Below are 17846 nucleotides of genomic sequence, written 5' to 3' on the forward strand. Positions count from 1 at the left end.
GTTTAACCAAGTCATGTGATATGCTACTTCAGTACACTTTACCAGTAAATATTGCTAGGACCACTACAGAAAATTGCAGATAAAATTTTAATATCCAGGAATTCTCATTATAGACACTACCACTGACTATCACTGTAATAAATTGGCCACAATTTCACACATTGACCATATGAGGTCCAGCCGTATATCAGGTTTTGACAAGACCATTTTAGCATTTTTCAGCTTTTTGTTTTGGTTTAATGCCCACAACTTTACTGTGGCCACAAAGTGAAATTAGTGATACTTTAATTAAAAATATTACAAAGATTTAAAAAAAAAACAAAAAAACATTTGAGTTTTATTAAAATTGGACAATTTAATTAGGGACAGATATTTGCACAGCCTCAACATCTTGAAAGATCTAAAATGATGCTTCGGCACACATAAGTTAAAAGCTTTATGTCAAAGAAATTGGGCAGGTGTCATGGATGTGGGTACAAAATAGCAGAGCAAACAGGAGGAGGAACTAAATGCAGACACCAGAGCAGGGCAGAGCAGGTAAGGATAATCAGAAACAGGATCAATAACAGGTGGCTGGAACGCAGGACAACATGACGAAATGGCAGAGGACAGTGGAAAGTGGGTGGGTGTATTATACACAGACTGGGTGATGTGGCAGAATGAGAGGCAGGTGAGAAGGCAGGGATGATTAGGGGATGAGGAACAGGTGAACAGGTGGGTGGAGGAATCAGGTGAGATAGTCTAGTGGCATGTGGTAGACAGGTGGAGAATGGCAGGGACTGAGCCAGGCAATTATTGTGACAGCAGTAATTTATGATTGACAACGTTGCATAGGTTTATAGCTCACACCAATTCATTCACTCACTCACTCTCAGTCCTTTCTGCACAGTGGTCGACATGGATGGACTGGATGTTTACTTTTTGCCAAAAACAAGAAAAGAAAAAGAAACTGTTGGTTTTATTAGTACATTGTAAATAAAAAAATCTATTTATGACAATAGGTTAATAATTTAATATTGAAAAAAAATTAGTCAGCCACAGGGCCTTAGAGTCGTCCTAACGCCCTGTTAAATCTGAATCTTAATCTAAATGTTAAATCTAAATGTGTCACCAAGTGTAAAGCTAAATATTTAGAAAATATGGAAATTGTCCAGTGAGGCCTTGCCCCTTGCAGCAGCCTCAGCCCCACCCACACCACTGACTGTGGATCAATAGGTGAAACAAGGTGAAAGGATCCAAACATGGCCGGTTCTCTCATGCACGAGAGAGCTCCTCAGCTCCTCAGAGTCTCCACTGCCCAGCGCCACAGAGTTGCCTGGTCCCGAGCAGTCAGCTGCCCTTGCCAACATCCAGCCAGACAGCAGCAGTTGGCTGTCTCTGCTGTCCGCGAGTCTATTTGCCACCCCTCTAAGTGCCATCGCTGAAGCCTCAGGTCTCAAGGTCTCTGTCCTGAGCTTCTCTGTTGACCTCCAGAGCGGCTCCACCCATCTGTCCTGTCTTCTGGTCGCCCTCTGGGGTGACTACATTTATCTGCCCTGTGTCTTCCGTTCATGATTTCCAGCTCCCGGGCTGTCCACCTGAGGGTCCTTGCTCGGCCCCTGTTCTGTCCTCAGGTTGTCCGCCTGAGTCCTCATGCCCTGCTAAACACAGTTTTGACAGAAATGAAAGGCATCCTCAATTCAAAACCCCTTGGATTTGTGTCATCAGACCTGGTTGATCCTGACACTGTGACCCAAAATCTGCTCCTCATGAGGTGGCAGGATCCCCTCCCCAGACAATGTATGATGATTTTCAAATGTGTTACCATATTTGAGGGGCAGCTGTAGAAAATCCTCCTTCCTGCCCAGTCTTAGGTGGGCGGGACTTAGCCTCAACCTAACGGGCTGAACTGATAGTTCAGGTGTGGCCTGTTAGTAAGTTAAGGAAATTGCTTTTTCTCTGTCTAATGACCAAATGAATGCTTTGATTTGATTAAGATTTATTAGAGTACCTTTGTTTTCATTTGCCCATCAGCCATTAAATCCTTTATGACAGTCAACTATTTAAGTGGAAATCCTGTGGACAAGACAATAAACTGCTGAATGGCTCTCATCTCTAATCCTCATACTTTAACTGGTGTGCCAATGCAGAGGCTCTTTAAATAACCAAGCTACCACAAAGTCAAGTGTTCTTCACAATTCATCGCACCAACTCACCAACAGAAAGGCAGCCGGATCCTCACGATCCTTACAACATGGCGCATACCCAAAATTCAACACAGCGTTGTCTTCACACTCTCTAGCACACCGTCAATGTATGTCCACTAAAAGTGCTTGTTTTTGCCACTGACAGGCTCCAATTGTTATTGTGTATAAGTGTCTGACAACAATATTGAAAGGAATATACAGAGAAATAAAACATTTTTCTTTACCTTTTGCTTGATCCGGTCTGTTTGTTATTGTGTTTAACCAAGTCTCGCTCACTGGGAAGTCTCAATCTGAAATCAAGAGTTAAGTTATTGTAGAAATCAGCTGAATTTTCAGCCGTGACAGAGTTGGAGAGAGGGGTGCCAGGAAGAGTTTGTTGTGTTGGAGTACAGAAAGCGTAGCTTAGTGTTATCTGAAAGATTTTCAAAGTCATGGCTGAATATTTAGCTGATTTTGAGAACAAGTCAACTCTCACGCCACACACAGCAACAGCAGCACCTGGAAGAAGACTGCTTGGTGTCTGTGGAGACACCCTGCTTTCTGTCACATACCACAATATCAGGTACGATGGAGTTTCCTTAACTCCTTCCCTGTTGTGGATCAAGTATTGGCTTAGAGAGTGTTTGTACAATCCAGTTGCACTTACAAAGCAGTCAGTAGCTCTGGAACGTTCATTCATCATTTGATATTATGCACAACAAAAAAACATCAACTTTTGTTATGTTTGTCCAGTTCTTCACAGAATGGCTGTCTAATGAGCTCAGAGTACAGAGAAGTGAAGACGCTTTGTCTGACCCAGAACAGTAAGGCATGTGTGTGTGTACAAATTAGTGGTTTATATATCTATGTCACTGTTATTATTATTATTATTAGTCTTTATTAAACAAGGACCATGCACAAAAAAAATACTCTCAACTGAGAAGAAATGATTTATGACAGATTTAGCTATTAGCTCATTTTTATCTGCAGCCCCTGGGCAGGTACACAGAACAATCCCTAGATACTAGGGACTACAGATGTGAATTAGCTTGAAGCTATAATCTGGAACAGTGCATCAAATGGTGACATATATGTTTGAGCTGTAAACTGTCCCTTTTAAATAAAAATAAATAATAAAAAAATAGTGCCTGACTGAAAAACACTAGAAGTTCTCTCACTTCAATGTCAGGTGTCTTACTCCTGAAATGACCTTTTAGGTGACCTCTGACCCCAATTCTGAAAACTTCAGTACCAACATATTTTTTTTAACAGCACCTTCTAGGTAGCGACATCTATTGAAAGTGACAACCAAGCCTGTTCTCCCCTACATAAATATAACATTTCAATCAGTGAACATAATCCAGGCAGTGATTACATTCATTACATTGGATTTTCTATTTCAAAACTTCATCTCCACGGGTCATGTATGAGGATTTCTCAATTAATGAGTTTCTATAGTGGTTCTTAAATATCTCTAATTTATGTGGTTTTGTAGTGTTTTTTATTATGTATTATTTTATACTTTTTATGATGTATCTTTTTGCTCTTCCTACTCTTTTCTTTACATAGCACTTAAAAGTTATTTACATAAAGTTATTTATTTATACTATTGTTATTATTATTATTTTTAATTAGTGTTTTTAAAATATGCCATATCAAAATAGGCACACTTTGGATTACAATGTCTTCCGTACAAACCCAAGTACCTTAGTACCACCTTTTAGTTGCACTTCTCCAGATAATGGACTAAATATGGTGCCACCCATGTCTGAAACCAGCTTAATGCAGTTCCTTTAATGCCAATTAAATGTTCCAGTCTCTGCAAAATGATTTAATGGTCAATTGTGTCGAATGTGGCACTAAGATCTAACAGGACAAGTATGGAGACAAATCCTTTGTCTGATGCAGTAAGGAGGTCATTTGTGACTTTCACCAGTGCTGTCTCTGTGCTATGATGCACTCTAAATCCTGACTGAAAATCCTCAAATAAACTATTGTTATGTAGAAAGTCACATAACTGATTAGAGACTGCTTTCTCAAGGATCTTAGAGAGAAATGGAAGGTTAGATAAGGTTTATAATTGGCTAAAATGCCTGAATCAAGAGAAGGCCTCTTGAGAAGAGGTTTAATTACAGCTACTTTAAAGGACTGTGGTACATAGCCTGTTACTAAACACAGATTGATCATATCTAGTAAGGAAGCGCTAACTAAGGGCAAGGCTTCCTTAAGCAACCCCAGCTGGGATGGGGTCTAAGAGATAGGTTGATGGTTTAACTGAGCAAATCATTGAAGTTAGTTCAGAAAAGTCAACTGGAGAAAAACAGTCCAAATGTATGTCAGGATTTACAGCTGTTTCTAAGGTGCCTGTGTTTGGGGAGAAATCGGTGCCTGTTGAAGGCAGGAGGTGGTTAATTTTATCTCTAATAGTTACAATTTTATCATTAAAGAAGCTAATAAAGTCATCACTACTGAGAGCTATAGGAATACATGGATCAATAGAGTTATGACTCTTTGTCAGCCTGGCCAAAGTGCTGAAAAGGAGCCTAGGGATGTTTTATTCTCTTCTATTAATGCTGAGTAATAGGCGGCTCTGGCTGGCTAACTACATTAGCTACTGATTGTATTTCCACGGTGCGGAGCCGCGCTTCCAATTCACTGAGCCTCGCCTCCAGCATTGCAAATAAACTACACTTATTACACGTACCATTATCACTAAAGGAGGCAGAGGAATAACTTAACATTTGACACACCGAGCAAGAGAGGACAGGAGAACGAGAGGGTGAGAGAGAAGCCATCGCTAACTGCTTAGTTTAAGTTAGCTGCTAATGCTAGCTACCTTTTTTTGTCATACCTAACCCACTCTATTTAAATGTTTGTAATGTGTTTTATGATGACCCTGATGAAACACGTTGATCTAACAATAAAGTTGTTCTATATACTATAAGTGTTGCTGCAGTTTTAACCTCTTAAAAACGTCTTTCCTTTCTCTGTGCACCTTGGAAGTAGGTGAAGTTGTGCCAGATACCCCTGCTCTGCATCTACAGTTATTACATTCACCACAGGGTTCAAAATCCCAGACAATGAAGGGTATTTTAGGAAACGACTGAGTTAATCCAGCATCTGAATGATTCGCTGCTCTTACATCTCAGCTGGCCTTAAAGCTATTTATGATGCTATTATTAATTAACTGAAATATGTTACATATAAGTTATCTTTTTAATGTTATCTTTCAAAGATATGTATCAGTATTGTCATGGGATCAGTGTCGCTGATCAGGGTCCATCTCTTTATCTGCTTTGACGAGCCTTAAACTGGACTGAGGTTTAAACACTGACTGATGGTTTTGATTACTGAGAAACAAAACTATGTTACGATCTGAACAACATAGGGCGGCAGAGAGTCACTTTCCTGTATACAACGACTATGTAGTGTGTGAGCAGCAAGAGCAGAAAAAAACTCACCAGGACATAAACACTTCAGATTCATTTTATTTATGTGATGACAGTTGGACTATTCGACAATGTGAATTTCTTTTTGGAGAAATTATTATTCCTTCATGATTTTCAGTCTGGTCTCAGATGAGTGCAGCCACCAGTCCTCCCACTACTCCTCCAGCGCCGCTTACGGCTGCAGTGGCGCCTCCTGACAGACCGGCCATCCCTACAGTGAGAAACACACTTTTGAGAGTTAGCCTCTATTATTGTTTCTTTGAGTTCCAGGTTGATCAGACACTGGGATTTTGTGTAACCTTTCCACTTGAGAAATAAACTGATTTGATTCAAATTTCATCAGCGATTATGTCCTTTACCGGCTGATTGTAAAAGGGCCACCAGACCTCCCGCTGCCACTCCACCTCCGTTAGCGACAGCAGCGGTGGACATCATGCTCGCTGCAATGGAGCCGCCTGCAATGCCAACTGAGGTGAAACCTATGGCTCCCAGAACAAGAGGAGCCGCAACCACCGTAGTTCCTGGAGAAAAAAAAAAACACAGTCAAAAAACACATCCGAGGAAACTTTCTTCACCACACTAAATAGTCAGGCCAATTTAACATGGCTCATACACTATATATTAGCATGACTTTGTGTGTTAAATTTTAAGGTGATTCATAAATGCTTTCCCCAACGTCTTACCTGCGCCCAATGTGGCCGCAGCAGCGATTGTTACTGAAAAACAAGATGATAACAAAAAATGATATGTAATTACAGCTCAGCTGGCCAATAATAAAATGCATTTTCTGTCGTGACTATCATCATTAAAAGGTTAGTATGAAAAACAAGTGTAGCCTATCTATTAAGAGAATATATCGGTATTGTCAAAGGAACATTTATACTCACGGAGGCCCATCGTTGCTCTGTGGAGTCTGAGAGTGTGATTGGGAGTGTGGGAGAGAGTTGTGCTTCTTGTAGGGTTAGGAGCCTGAAAATTCTCGAGAAACGAAACTTAAGAATCTGAGCAACAGAGGGCGTTACAGCTTCACGCCCTCCATTTACGTCACCCAAATAAACAATATTTCTGAGATGCTAAATCATCATCGTAATCGTAAACATCAGAGGAAAAGCAAACAAACATTTAAGAGATCATAATGTTTTATTCCAGCATGCAGGACCTGCAGTGACTTTAAAATGTCTTCACCATCCACGTTCATGTCTACCAACAGTTAAAGATAGATTCAAATCTACCATTTTGACCAAAAGTGTATCTAATTTGCAATTATAATCGTCTCATTTACAGTAAATCTGTGAAACCACCTTGATGGAATACTAAACTTTTATCAGTGGAGGGTGATATTTTACACAACACACTGTTATGAGTCCCTCATGTTATATTGAGGTGAAAATGAAGGCTTATTTTCAGATTAAAGTTAGTCATCTTTCCTCCCTTTTTTGATTCTTTATATAAAAAAAGCAGAAAGCACCTTGTCAGGTTTCAGATATCCAAGTTTTTGGCAGGTTGACAAATGAGACATTTTCCCTCTAAACTTTTCAGTTTCATTTAAATAATTGTTTAATGCATAAAGTGGTGAAATTATCCAATATCCACCATGTGCCATCAGTCCAGCATTGAGAATTACACTTCAACATCATTGTTAGTGTTGATTCTCCCATCACAGTACAGCTCCTCATATACATAAATGAATTCAACAAATCTAAAATATGTTTAAATCATAGATTTGCAGACAGTCTGGTTATATTTTATAGTTGAGGACTCTGCAGTCCCCCCTCAGCTCAACACACCATGTTAGCATTTTTCAGCTTTTTGTTTTGGTTTAATTACAACAACTCTACTGTGGCCACAAAGTCAATTAATGATACTTTAATTTAAAAAAACACTTGAGTTTTATTAAAATTGTCTCAACATCTTGAAAAAAATCTGTAAAATGATACTTTGGCACACACAAGATAAAAGCTTTATGTCATAAAAAAATCAGGCAGGTGTCATAGATGTAGGTACAAGATAGCAGATGTACTAAATGCAAACACCAGGGCAGGACCGGGTGACTGTAAAGGGGCTTTGACAAATAAATGCTTAAAAAAAACAAAAAACCTCACAGGTCAACAACAAAAAGACAATTCAAACAAGCAAACGAGTGCGGAGAGCAGGACGGCAGGTCACAACCACAGGCAGCAGAGCAGGTAAGGATAAGCGGAAACAGCATCAATAACAGGTGGCTGGAATACAGGACAACATGTCGAAATGGCAGAGGACAGTGGAAAGTGGGCGGGTATATAACACAGTCTGGGTGATGTGGCAGAATGAGAGACATGTGAAAAGGCAGAGATGATTAGGGAATGAAGAAAAGGTGAGTGGAGGAATCAGGTGAGACAGTCTAGTGGCATGTGGTAGACAGGTGGAGAATGGCAGGAATGTGCACACAAACATGTGAAAAATGTCCCTATTTCCTGAGCAGTCTGATTAAAAGTTGCATAAGCTTACGGCTCATTCACTCTCAGTCCTTCCTGCACAGTGATTGACATCATAGGGAAATATTTGCAGATAACACATTAAACCTGTCATAGGCTGTATAAGTTTATTACACAATCATCCAAACTTAATTATGAGAAATACTGTTTAGTTAGTGAATCACTGTTTTTTTTTTTTTTTGAAAGTCTAAACAATTTTAGATGCATATTCCTTCATGATTTTCAGCGGATGAAGCTAGCCAGCCACCCCACTGCTCCTCCAGCGCCGGCCACAATGGCAGTGGTAGCTCCTGACAGACCAGCCGCAGCTGCAGCAAGACAGACATCACACGTTAGATGATTCCCATCAGAGCATTAGTGGATTTTATCAAGCTGTCACACAACAGCAGTGGTCACCAACCCTGCCCTACATGTTTAAGTTATCTCCCCCACGCTAACACACCTGATTCTAATTATTAACTTGTTATCAAGCAGCTGAAGCTTGTCAAGATCTTTATAACAAGCTAAGAATTAGAATCAGATGTGTCAGAGTGGGTGAGATACTGGCTCCTTCTCAAGCCACTATTGTCATTGCAGTATATACAGTAGTAACACTAAATTGTACCAAAACTAGGGCTTCAACAAATGACTATTCTCGTTATTAGTTGATCACAATGCTGATCACAAGCCCAAGATGCAACCTATAAAATCTTGTTTTGTCCCCATCAACAGTCCACAACCCAAAGATATTCAGTTTATCACATATCAAATATTCACATGTAAGAGGCTGAAACCAGAGCATTTTTCTTTAAAGAAAATAACTCATTGTTGCAACAGCTGCAGGCATGCCAGACACCATATAGTTTTATGTTGTTTTTGTTCCACTCGTCATGCACATGAAGATATAACAGTCATCAGTACAATAAAAATGTCAAGGCCTGTAACCTGCTGACTGCAGAACAGCCACCGTGCTTCCTGCTGCTACTCCTCCTCCGTTTGCAACCGCTGCGGCCGACATCATCTTAGCAGCAACGGATCCTGCTGCTATTCCTGCTGAGGTGAAACCTACGGCCCCCAGAACAACAGGGGTCCCGACCACAGCTCCGACTGTACATGGATGAGAGAACACAGTGCTGATTACACAAGCTACATCATATTGTGTCCAAAAATCAGTTGAAATAGTCTTACCTGCACCCACTGCAATGGCGATAGCTGTCCCTGAAACACACACACACCACACAAGATCAACATTTACAGCTGTCTTGATTAAAGACATTTGATTGGAAAAACAGATGAGCAAAAGTATCAGTATTTTCAGAGAAATGTATCATTATTGTGAGGAACAGTGGTACTTACGAGTAGCCATGTTTTCCTTGTTTACCTCTGGTCTGACGTTTCAGGTTAAGTCAGTTCACTTGTGATTTCTCGAGAAATGAAACTATAAATTCTTCTTCTTCTTCTTTTGATCAGGCAGACTTCAAGGCGCACTGCTGCCCTCTGCTGTTTGTTAGTTGTTGCTGGAAATATCTTTTTTATTGTCATCAAGTGTTTAAGTCCAAGTTTATATCGTCTAATTTCCAACAGTGGTAGAAGAAGTAGGCCTACTCAGATCCTTCACTTCAGTAAAAGTACCAGTACAACAATGTATGAATACTCCATTACAGGTAAATGTCTTGCATGAACAATCCTGACTGATATATTATTATATATGACATCACTACATTATTAATACTGAAGCATCAGTAGTGTGTAAACAGCATGTTACTGTTGTAGCTGCTGGAGGTGGAGTTAGTTTGAACTACTTTATATACAGTATACAAACTAGGGGTCGGGCCCCTCCAAAGGGTCAACAGATAAATCTGAGGGGTCGTGAGATGATTGATGGGAGAGGAAAGAAGCAAAAACAAAGTTCTGATACACAAATCTGTTTTCAGTTTTTGGACTTTTTCTCTAATCTTTGATTTTTGGTGAAATATTGGATCATTTGAACATTTATTGAAATGAAGCCATGTGAGAAGTTTAGAGGGAAAAATCACTATTTGGTGGAGCTGTTAACAGCTCATAGACATCTGAAATGTGACCCGGACTACACACTGCTTTTTGTAAGACCTCAAGAGCCAAAAATGTTGGAAACGACTGGTTTCATCTTTAACAATGTGTTGTATTTCAAAAGCTTGTTTTATTATCCATTGTGTCAAATCTTCATCTGAAAAGTAACTAAAGCTGTCAAATAAATGTAGTGGAGTAGAAATTACAATATTTCCCTCTGAAAGTAGCATCAAATGGAGTAGAAGTATAAAGTAGCATCAAATGGAAATACTCAAGTAAAGTACAAGTACCTCAAACCTGTACTTAAGTACAGTACTTGAATAAATATACTGAGTTACTTTCCAGATTTTCCTGATTTCCGAGGGCATCTCTAAAAAGAAGGCGTAAGAGAGTCACTTTCTCAATTTAACCCAAAAGTTGAAAACAGTGAAATTCATAATTATTTCTGAACTAAAGTAAACAAAAGACAGATTTTTTTAAAGAGCTGCTAAATCACTTTAGTTCTGATTCCTTTAAAACTGCATTCAAGACAAACTTTCATCTTCACTAAGTCAGTGGCTGGCTCTGATAAAAAAGTAATTGTTACTTCTTGGGTACAAATTATATAATGTATTTATGTTTATAAGGCAAATTATTCCAGCATGCAGGATCTGCTTTGAGAATAAAATATCTTAGCCATTATGTTCATGTATAACAACAGTTCAGCAATAAAAGTTGAAAATTGATTGAAATCTTTGACATTATGTGGAATTACTAATAATTGTCTTTCCATTCTGTTTCATATTATTATTATTATTATTATTATTATTATTATTATTATTATTATTATTATCATTATTATTATTATTATTATTATTATTATTATTATTATTATTATTATTACTATTGTTGTTGTTATGTTATGCCTATTAATAAATTATAGCGTTTGGTTTTATTCAAACAAAACAGATCGTGTGACATAAAAGTCATATATTTATTTTCAAGCATTGACTATATATACAGAATTATTATACAGTCAATGAACAGTAGTTGTATTTATGAATAGAATATTTACCTCATGGATGGTTTAATCATTTTTGCCCTTGCTGGGAAGATAAAGTTTTATCTATATTGAACAAACTGTAAAAAGAAAAAAAAAAAAAAGCGGGCCTCCGGGCGTCCAGACGTTCAGCGGACCTGATCACATGGTAGTTTTTGCGCATGCGTGATGTGCTGGGGGGCTGATGGAGAGAAGATGCCCACTGCCATCATCCCTGTGTAGCGCAGGACAGCTGCAAACCGGTCATATTTACCGCAGATATCACAGACTCAGCTGCATGTTAGTAGTGTGATACAAGAAGCTCGATGTCTGTGGCAAATGCGAAACACACTGTCCTGAATCCGGTAAGCGGCTTATTATTATTGTTATTATTATTATCATTATTATTATTATTATTATCTACACCAGTCCTCTGATGCCATCATGCAATGATCAATAGACCCTCATGCAGCTTAAAATACAGCTGAATTGTCAGTATGTGTGTATGTGGCCTGCACACAGTCTAACTAATCAGGTTGTATCAGACGACAAATGTTTATTCTAGCTGGTAAAGAAAGTACGTTTCATTTTGGCTCCTCATGTTCGGCAGCACGTCTTCAGTTGCTGTCACAGTCAGTGTTCAGTGATTTAACGTCAACTCTCCACCTCAGGTGATCCCATACACAGGGCCCATACCTGGAGGCCTGCACCCTGGGGAGATCATCATCATCCAGGGCACAGTGGCCCCAGATGCTGACAGGTAGTTTTTTTTAAACGACGGCAGCCCTTTATAGGGATTTTTCATTAGTTTAGATTAATTTCAGCTCAGCTATGACTTTCCATTTTTGCTTGCTGTCCTCCAGCTGGAGGTCAGAGGTCAGTAGGTTTGGCTACAGAACAGGACCTCAATATCTCCCTCAAAGAAACTTAAGCATTATCAGGACCTTTCGAGAGTTCTCCAGAGCCAATATTTGCCGCTGGGCCCCTGTTGACCCTCCACCTACCACCTGTGTTATTGTATTTGTATCCTGTCACCATAAAGTACATTGAACACAGCAGGCGACACATGACAGCTTTACTATTTGCCCCAAGACCAACCAGTGCTCCTCTCCTGGAGTAACACTGACTGCTTTTTGTGTGTCAGTTGTTGTAAATTAATTTAACACAACCCTATTTAAGAATATGCACCATGTGAGAACAATATAAACTAAAATCACCAATTTGGAGGTTCATTCTTGACTTTGGAAACAGCAGTTTGACTGAAGCTTTTTCTAGAGCTTTAAAGCTACTTAAGTCATGATTTTATTTGTCAAACTAAAATAATAATGAATGGAAACTAGATTTTGACACAGTGAGGTAATAATGCATAATGTTAGTATTGTATTTCATGGGTTCTCACTCCCTGCAGTTAATCAAATTACCAAAACCCTACAACATGTAGTCACCCTGGATCTTTTGGGGCCAGGGAACAGTTGCCCACTCTGTCCGGTTGTGCTCTTTCTGCAGGTTTCAGATCGACCTGTCGAGCGGCTGCAGCACCAAACCGCGCTCTGACGTCGCCCTCCACTTCAGCCCTCGCTTCAGAGGCTCACCCTGCGTGGTATGTAACTCTCTGCTGGAGGAGAGCTGGGGCAAAGAGGAGACGCTGCATCAGCTGCCCTACAAACGTGGGGCACCCTTCGAGACCATCATCTTGGTACATGAAGACATCTTTAAGGTGAAAGAAGGATGAAGTCATCTGCACCTGCAAACTGAAGTAATGGCATAATAGGATACTAAAATACTTATCTTCACCCACAGGTGGCAGTAAATGGTACCCACCTGCTGGAATACAAGCACAGAATCCCGCTAAACAGGGTCGACACGTTTTCTATTTCTGGGAAAGTCAGGGTGCATGCTATTGGCTATATCCCAAACTCAGTAAGTACATTCACATCCCTTGTTTCCTTTATTTGTTTCTCACATGCTGGTTAGATCTAAATCTGTGTTCCTTTTATAGATGTATCTCTTTAATAATTTCTAAATTTGACTTTTCTCCCTTATAGGCAATATATTCAGAATCAGGTGACCTGGTGAGTTTTTCCCCTTTGCATCATCTACATAAAATCTCTTTGCATAATTGTGCCCAGTGTCTTGTGATGCCACTAAGCCTGGATCACACTTCCTGAATTATTCCTTTGTCTGTGCGGTGCTGACGGTACATTTTCAGCATTCTGGACTTAAAAGATCATTCTGGTTTATTACAACTTGAGTCTCATTTTTGTGATAACATTGTACTCACTGAAGTAATTGCTGAGATTTAGGAACAGAAAACAACATCTGACTGCTCATGTTTCTTGCACCGTATGACTTCTTTTTAAACGATGATGCTGTTTCCAGAATGTGGCAAAGCTTGTAATAAACTGGAACTACTTTTATTATTTTCATACCAGTAAATATTCCCTTTGTCTCTGTTATTGATAGTGTACACATAATATAGTACTCTAACCTCACTGCATGCAAACTATTTTTTCCTTGCTGTAAGGGGGCTTACTCTTTCCCTGCTGCACCAGAAACAATGCATTTTACACTTGTGTGAACATCTGCAACTGGTTTGGAATAAACAGAAAAAGTTTATAGTATGTTGGGCTGTGCCTGCCCTGCACTGAGCGCCGAACATCAGAGCAATGACATCAGAGGTGTTGCTAAAAATCACTTTAAATGTACATTTTAAGAGGATGTTACAGTTATATTCTCTGACATTTCAGAGCCTCCCTTACAAAGGCAGTATACTCAAAGGACTGAACCATGGACAGCACATCACAATCAAAGGACAGGTCAGCACGTATCCTCACAGGTAAAGTGAGAACTGATGAAATTTGCCTTGACATAAAAACAATCTGATGTGCATGTCTTGCAAAATCAGGCCAAGAAATATTTTTTTTTTTAAAAAGAAAAAGATTTACCTTTTTATCTGTCTCTTCCAGTTTTACAGTCAACCTCCGCAACAGCAGGACGGAAAACATTGCTCTCCATCTGAACCCCCGCATGAAGTCGGGCTTGTTCATCAGGAACTCGTACCTGAGTGAATCCTGGGGTCAGGAGGAGCGGGAACTGCCCTTCTTCCCCTTCTCTTCAGGGGATTACTTTGAGGTAAAAAAAACCCCAAAAAACATACAACTAATTCTGTTGTTTTCTGCTGTCAACTATATTGGATGTTGATCTCTTTATGTGTGTAATATAAAGTTGTCTGATTGCTAAGTGGTTGTTTTTTTTGTCAGATTCTTATCCTCTGTCAGCCCCATCAGTTCAAGCTGGCAGTGAACGGCTCACACTTGTTTGAGTTCAGACATCGGGTGCAGGACCTGAGCAGCATCGACCAGCTGGAGATCATGGGAGACCTGGAGCTCACCGACGTCAAACTGTGGTGACTCGGGGCTCCAGACTTGCACAGAAGCCAGCGTTACACAGTTGTGTTCTGGTAATTGATGCTATATTAGCTTAGCCACAATGACCCAGATGATGAATGCTGAATACAGCTTTTAGTCTTACAGCAACCGCAGGTCACTGACGTTAAGCTAGTCTAGCATTTTTGGTGATAGAGGACCAGGGATACTGTAGGTCCTGCCATGGACTGAAAAGGTCCATGTTTCCAGCTCTGGCTAGAGGACTGATGCATGAGAGTTAGCTGTGTTGGAGCGTCAGGCTGTGAGCCACCATGACTGTTTACAGCTACAAGTTAGGATTGCCTTGGTTCATTTCTTATACTGTCTCTTGTGCATCTCTGCTGTGATACACCCTGTTTAGTGCACTGTACAATTAAAATGGAGAATATGTCTAAATGTCAATAAGCATTTTAGCTCTGGCTTTGCTTAAATGCCAAGATTGTCAGCAAATATTAAATAAAGAATGAAACGGAAGGTTTCCATTTTTTTAGCGAGGCCAAACTCAGACTAATTTACTGTACAGTTAATTTAAAAACACTTCTAAATATTTCTCATGAATAATTAGTAGTGGTTATCATTGATTTATTTAGAAAATTTTAAGATTCTTAAAGTGCAGTTTTCATCTACAAATTTTATAAATAAAATTGTAATTTCATTGGATGTGCCTCTTTAGGACATGCCCACATTATTATTATTATTTTAATCAATCTTTTATCAAGGTCGTAATCCTCAGGAACATCTCCATGATAACATCTCATGCATCTGACGGTTAAATCAATTCAATATGTAATGGTGCAACTGAGATCAAGCACAGTGCAGTACAGGGTTAAGAAGAAACTATTTCAATTATCTACTGTAATAAATGACATTTTGCAACCTTTATGCAAGCTATAGAACATAGAAACCATGACCGTCTCCTGTCTTGCTGCTCTCCTGCTCAGTGCTGCAATGATCCATCCTGCTCCCAAATGAAAAGAAAATTCCAGGTTGAGAAAAAAAAAAAAAAACTTTTCTTTTTCAATGTCATTGTTTTTTGAATTGTTTGTTGTAATTGTTGTAAAATATGTATGAAAAATCTTCCCTGTGTATCATAAATTATTTAATAACAAATAAATGTGTTCCCATTATCGCTTTTGTATCCATTGTTTGAGTGTGGATGGTTTGTATTTAACTTAGAAACCAGGTGACTGTATTTGTGTCTGATCATTTTATGTTTCGTTCAGATACTGTATGAAATTAAAGCTGCCATAACTTTTCTTTAGTGGTTTAATGTAATGAAAAAACTGCACCATTAACAGCAGTTCTCCTGCTCAACCACAAGGTGCCAGAAGAGGATTAAATACTGGTTGACCACCTTATACTAAAAAGACACCCTCAACAAACCACAGCCTGCCAGTACAGGGAAATGTGTTCTTTGTGGCTTAAGAAAGCTTAATTCCCTCTTTAAAGGCACATAAAAATAACTGGAAACAGGCCTCTTGTTTCAGTCTGTACATCTCCTCAAAGGTTAGTGCTTGAGGTCTCAGCAGGAGGGCAATGAATGGGAGACTAAATTGCCTAAAACAAGCCTCAACTTTGACAATATTCATCAGAAACGCTTGTTTTAAATCTGTCTCGTTTAGATCCAATGACCACAGGCGTCAGTCACAAGATAAACCTTTAAGGATATGTTATCACCACATGACTCTCATATTAGCACACATTATGTCGTCTAAACCTCAATATTATTGCAATGATATCTGATAAAAAGTAGGCGTTTTTATTAATATCCACAGGAAATATAATCATTTGTAAGATTTGTAATAACCATGGCACAAGACAACAGTCTCTTATTTTTTAACATAGAAAAAGCAGGATGATATGCAACATGACATCAACCATTGCACTGCTGAGAATGTCCAAGAAAAAAAGGCAAAAGACACTGTCCAATCAGCAACAGGCAAATAGGCTAAAGTTTGTTTTACAAAAAAAACCTGTCAGACCTGTGATCCACTGACAGAAAAAACAGCTTTTTGACCAAAAATGTCATGTACTGTCAAAACATACACTCTTTTTTTGCTTGAAATATCTGAGACTCACAGACATACGCCACATTGAAAAACTAACTTCCCTGTGTGGTTTCCAGGAGCTAATGGACTTTGCTTCCCTTGAAGTAAAAAAGAAAAAAAGAGAAATGTATGTCTGAGTTGTCATACACACCACCACATCAGGAACCATCTCTCCCAATTCCAGCGGAGAGGTTTGGCAAGACATTGGCTAAGGACAACTGGTTTCACTTCGGTTCTGTTAAATTCCATTCAGTTTCTAGCAGCTGAATTTAAACCACAGCCTTTTTCAGTTCTCCAGTCCTGCTGAGGAGAGAAAGAAATGCTTTAACTCAGCATGAGAGCTAGCTGGTCCAAATGTGCCTCAGGAGGGTTTCAGGAATTGAATGCATGTTTTCAGAAGGGAGGAGGTGGTACATCCTATTGTCAGACGGAGCTGAGCTTTACCAGTCCTCTGACAGAGTCCTCGTGTAACGAGTCCTGGCTGGCTGGGTTGTAGAAGCCAGCCTGCATGGTATGGCTGTGGCCTAGGGGGCTGCCGCAGGGAAGCATACCCGGCGGCGAGGGCACTTCCTCTGGGGTAAGAAAGTGGTGGTGGGCCACCGGGTCCTGGAGGGGGTGGCTGTGGTTGTGTGTGTGGCTGTGTCCATGGATTGGCAGCATGTCGGTGGTCTCGTGGCAGCTGAGGCTGGGCGTGGAGGTTGGAGGGGTGGGCTGACCGAGAGGGAGCGAAGTGCACGGGCCGCCCAGGGCAAGGGAGGTGCGGCCGGGTAGAGAGCCTCCGTTTTCCGGGGAGGTCGTCAGGATGACTGGTTCGCTGCTCTGCTGCTGGAGGAGAGGTGTGGCGGCGGCCTGCAAAACGAATTTGGTGCTCTGAATGCACTGGTCTTGGTCACACTGAGAGAAAGCAGCAGAAAGCAGAGAGGAACAGGAGAACGATATGGGAGGGGATGAGATAGATCAGGTGTCAGAGTGAAGGACAGAAATAGAAACAAATAAGAGGAGAGGAAGCGTGGAGAATTAGATAGAGGAGTAGAGAAGGATCAAGGAAAATAGAATATATGAAAAGACAACAGAGGAGGGGATAGGTGATTGGATAAGGGAGAGAAAAAGATGTAGATGTTAGTACCCCTGTTAGAATGCAGAGCCACACTAAGAACCTGCACCAGCTAGTGCATCCACCCCAGAGCTGAAGTCAATAGGCAAAGTTGAAAACACAGGGTTATTAAGTCACTGCCTCAT

The 17846-nt window shown here is 40.0% G+C and overlaps 3 protein-coding genes and 1 long non-coding RNA gene across 13 annotated transcripts in view; 1 reads left to right on the forward strand and 3 right to left on the reverse strand.

Moving 5' to 3' along the window:
* Positions 1–310: 310 nt before the first annotated feature.
* Positions 311–2189, reverse strand: LOC121881380. The gene is made up of 2 exons (XR_006091771.1): positions 1805–2189; positions 311–1640 (listed from the first exon to the last, which is right to left on the reverse strand). It is a non-coding gene; the product is annotated as an uncharacterized LOC121881380 (long non-coding RNA).
* Positions 2190–5635: 3446 nt separating this feature from the next.
* On the reverse strand, positions 5636–6584 carry LOC121881379 (interferon alpha-inducible protein 27-like protein 2A). Its single transcript, XM_042389134.1, has 4 exons — positions 6502–6584; positions 6298–6330; positions 5974–6135; positions 5636–5825 (listed from the first exon to the last, which is right to left on the reverse strand). Exons 1-4 carry the CDS (start codon positions 6509–6511, stop codon positions 5740–5742), a joined length of 291 nt encoding a protein of 96 aa, XP_042245068.1. The 5' UTR covers positions 6512–6584; the 3' UTR covers positions 5636–5739.
* A 4742-nt stretch (positions 6585–11326) lies between these two features.
* Positions 11327–15548, forward strand: LOC121913963 (galectin-8-like). Its single transcript, XM_042436832.1, has 8 exons — positions 11327–11499; positions 11806–11894; positions 12641–12851; positions 12935–13054; positions 13180–13206; positions 13882–13970; positions 14101–14266; positions 14395–15548. Exons 1-8 carry the CDS (start codon positions 11461–11463, stop codon positions 14542–14544), a joined length of 891 nt encoding a protein of 296 aa, XP_042292766.1. The 5' UTR covers positions 11327–11460; the 3' UTR covers positions 14545–15548.
* Positions 15549–16297: 749 nt separating this feature from the next.
* Positions 16298–17846, reverse strand: part of LOC121913962 (palmitoyltransferase ZDHHC14-like) — a 48282-nt gene continuing 46733 nt past the window's right edge. For 8 of the 10 annotated variants that reach the window (XM_042436823.1, XM_042436821.1, XM_042436825.1 and 5 more), the window contains exon 10: positions 16298–17501. In XM_042436823.1, coding sequence (XP_042292757.1) covers positions 17031–17501 — 471 coding nt within the window. In that variant the 3' untranslated portion in view covers positions 16298–17030. The remainder of the gene's footprint in view (positions 17502–17846) is intronic. The other 2 variants (XM_042436822.1, XM_042436831.1) reach the window with 2 other exon arrangements.

Source organism: Thunnus maccoyii, chromosome 16, assembly GCF_910596095.1.
Source record: "Thunnus maccoyii chromosome 16, fThuMac1.1, whole genome shotgun sequence".
Taxonomy (NCBI): domain Eukaryota; kingdom Metazoa; phylum Chordata; class Actinopteri; order Scombriformes; family Scombridae; genus Thunnus; species Thunnus maccoyii.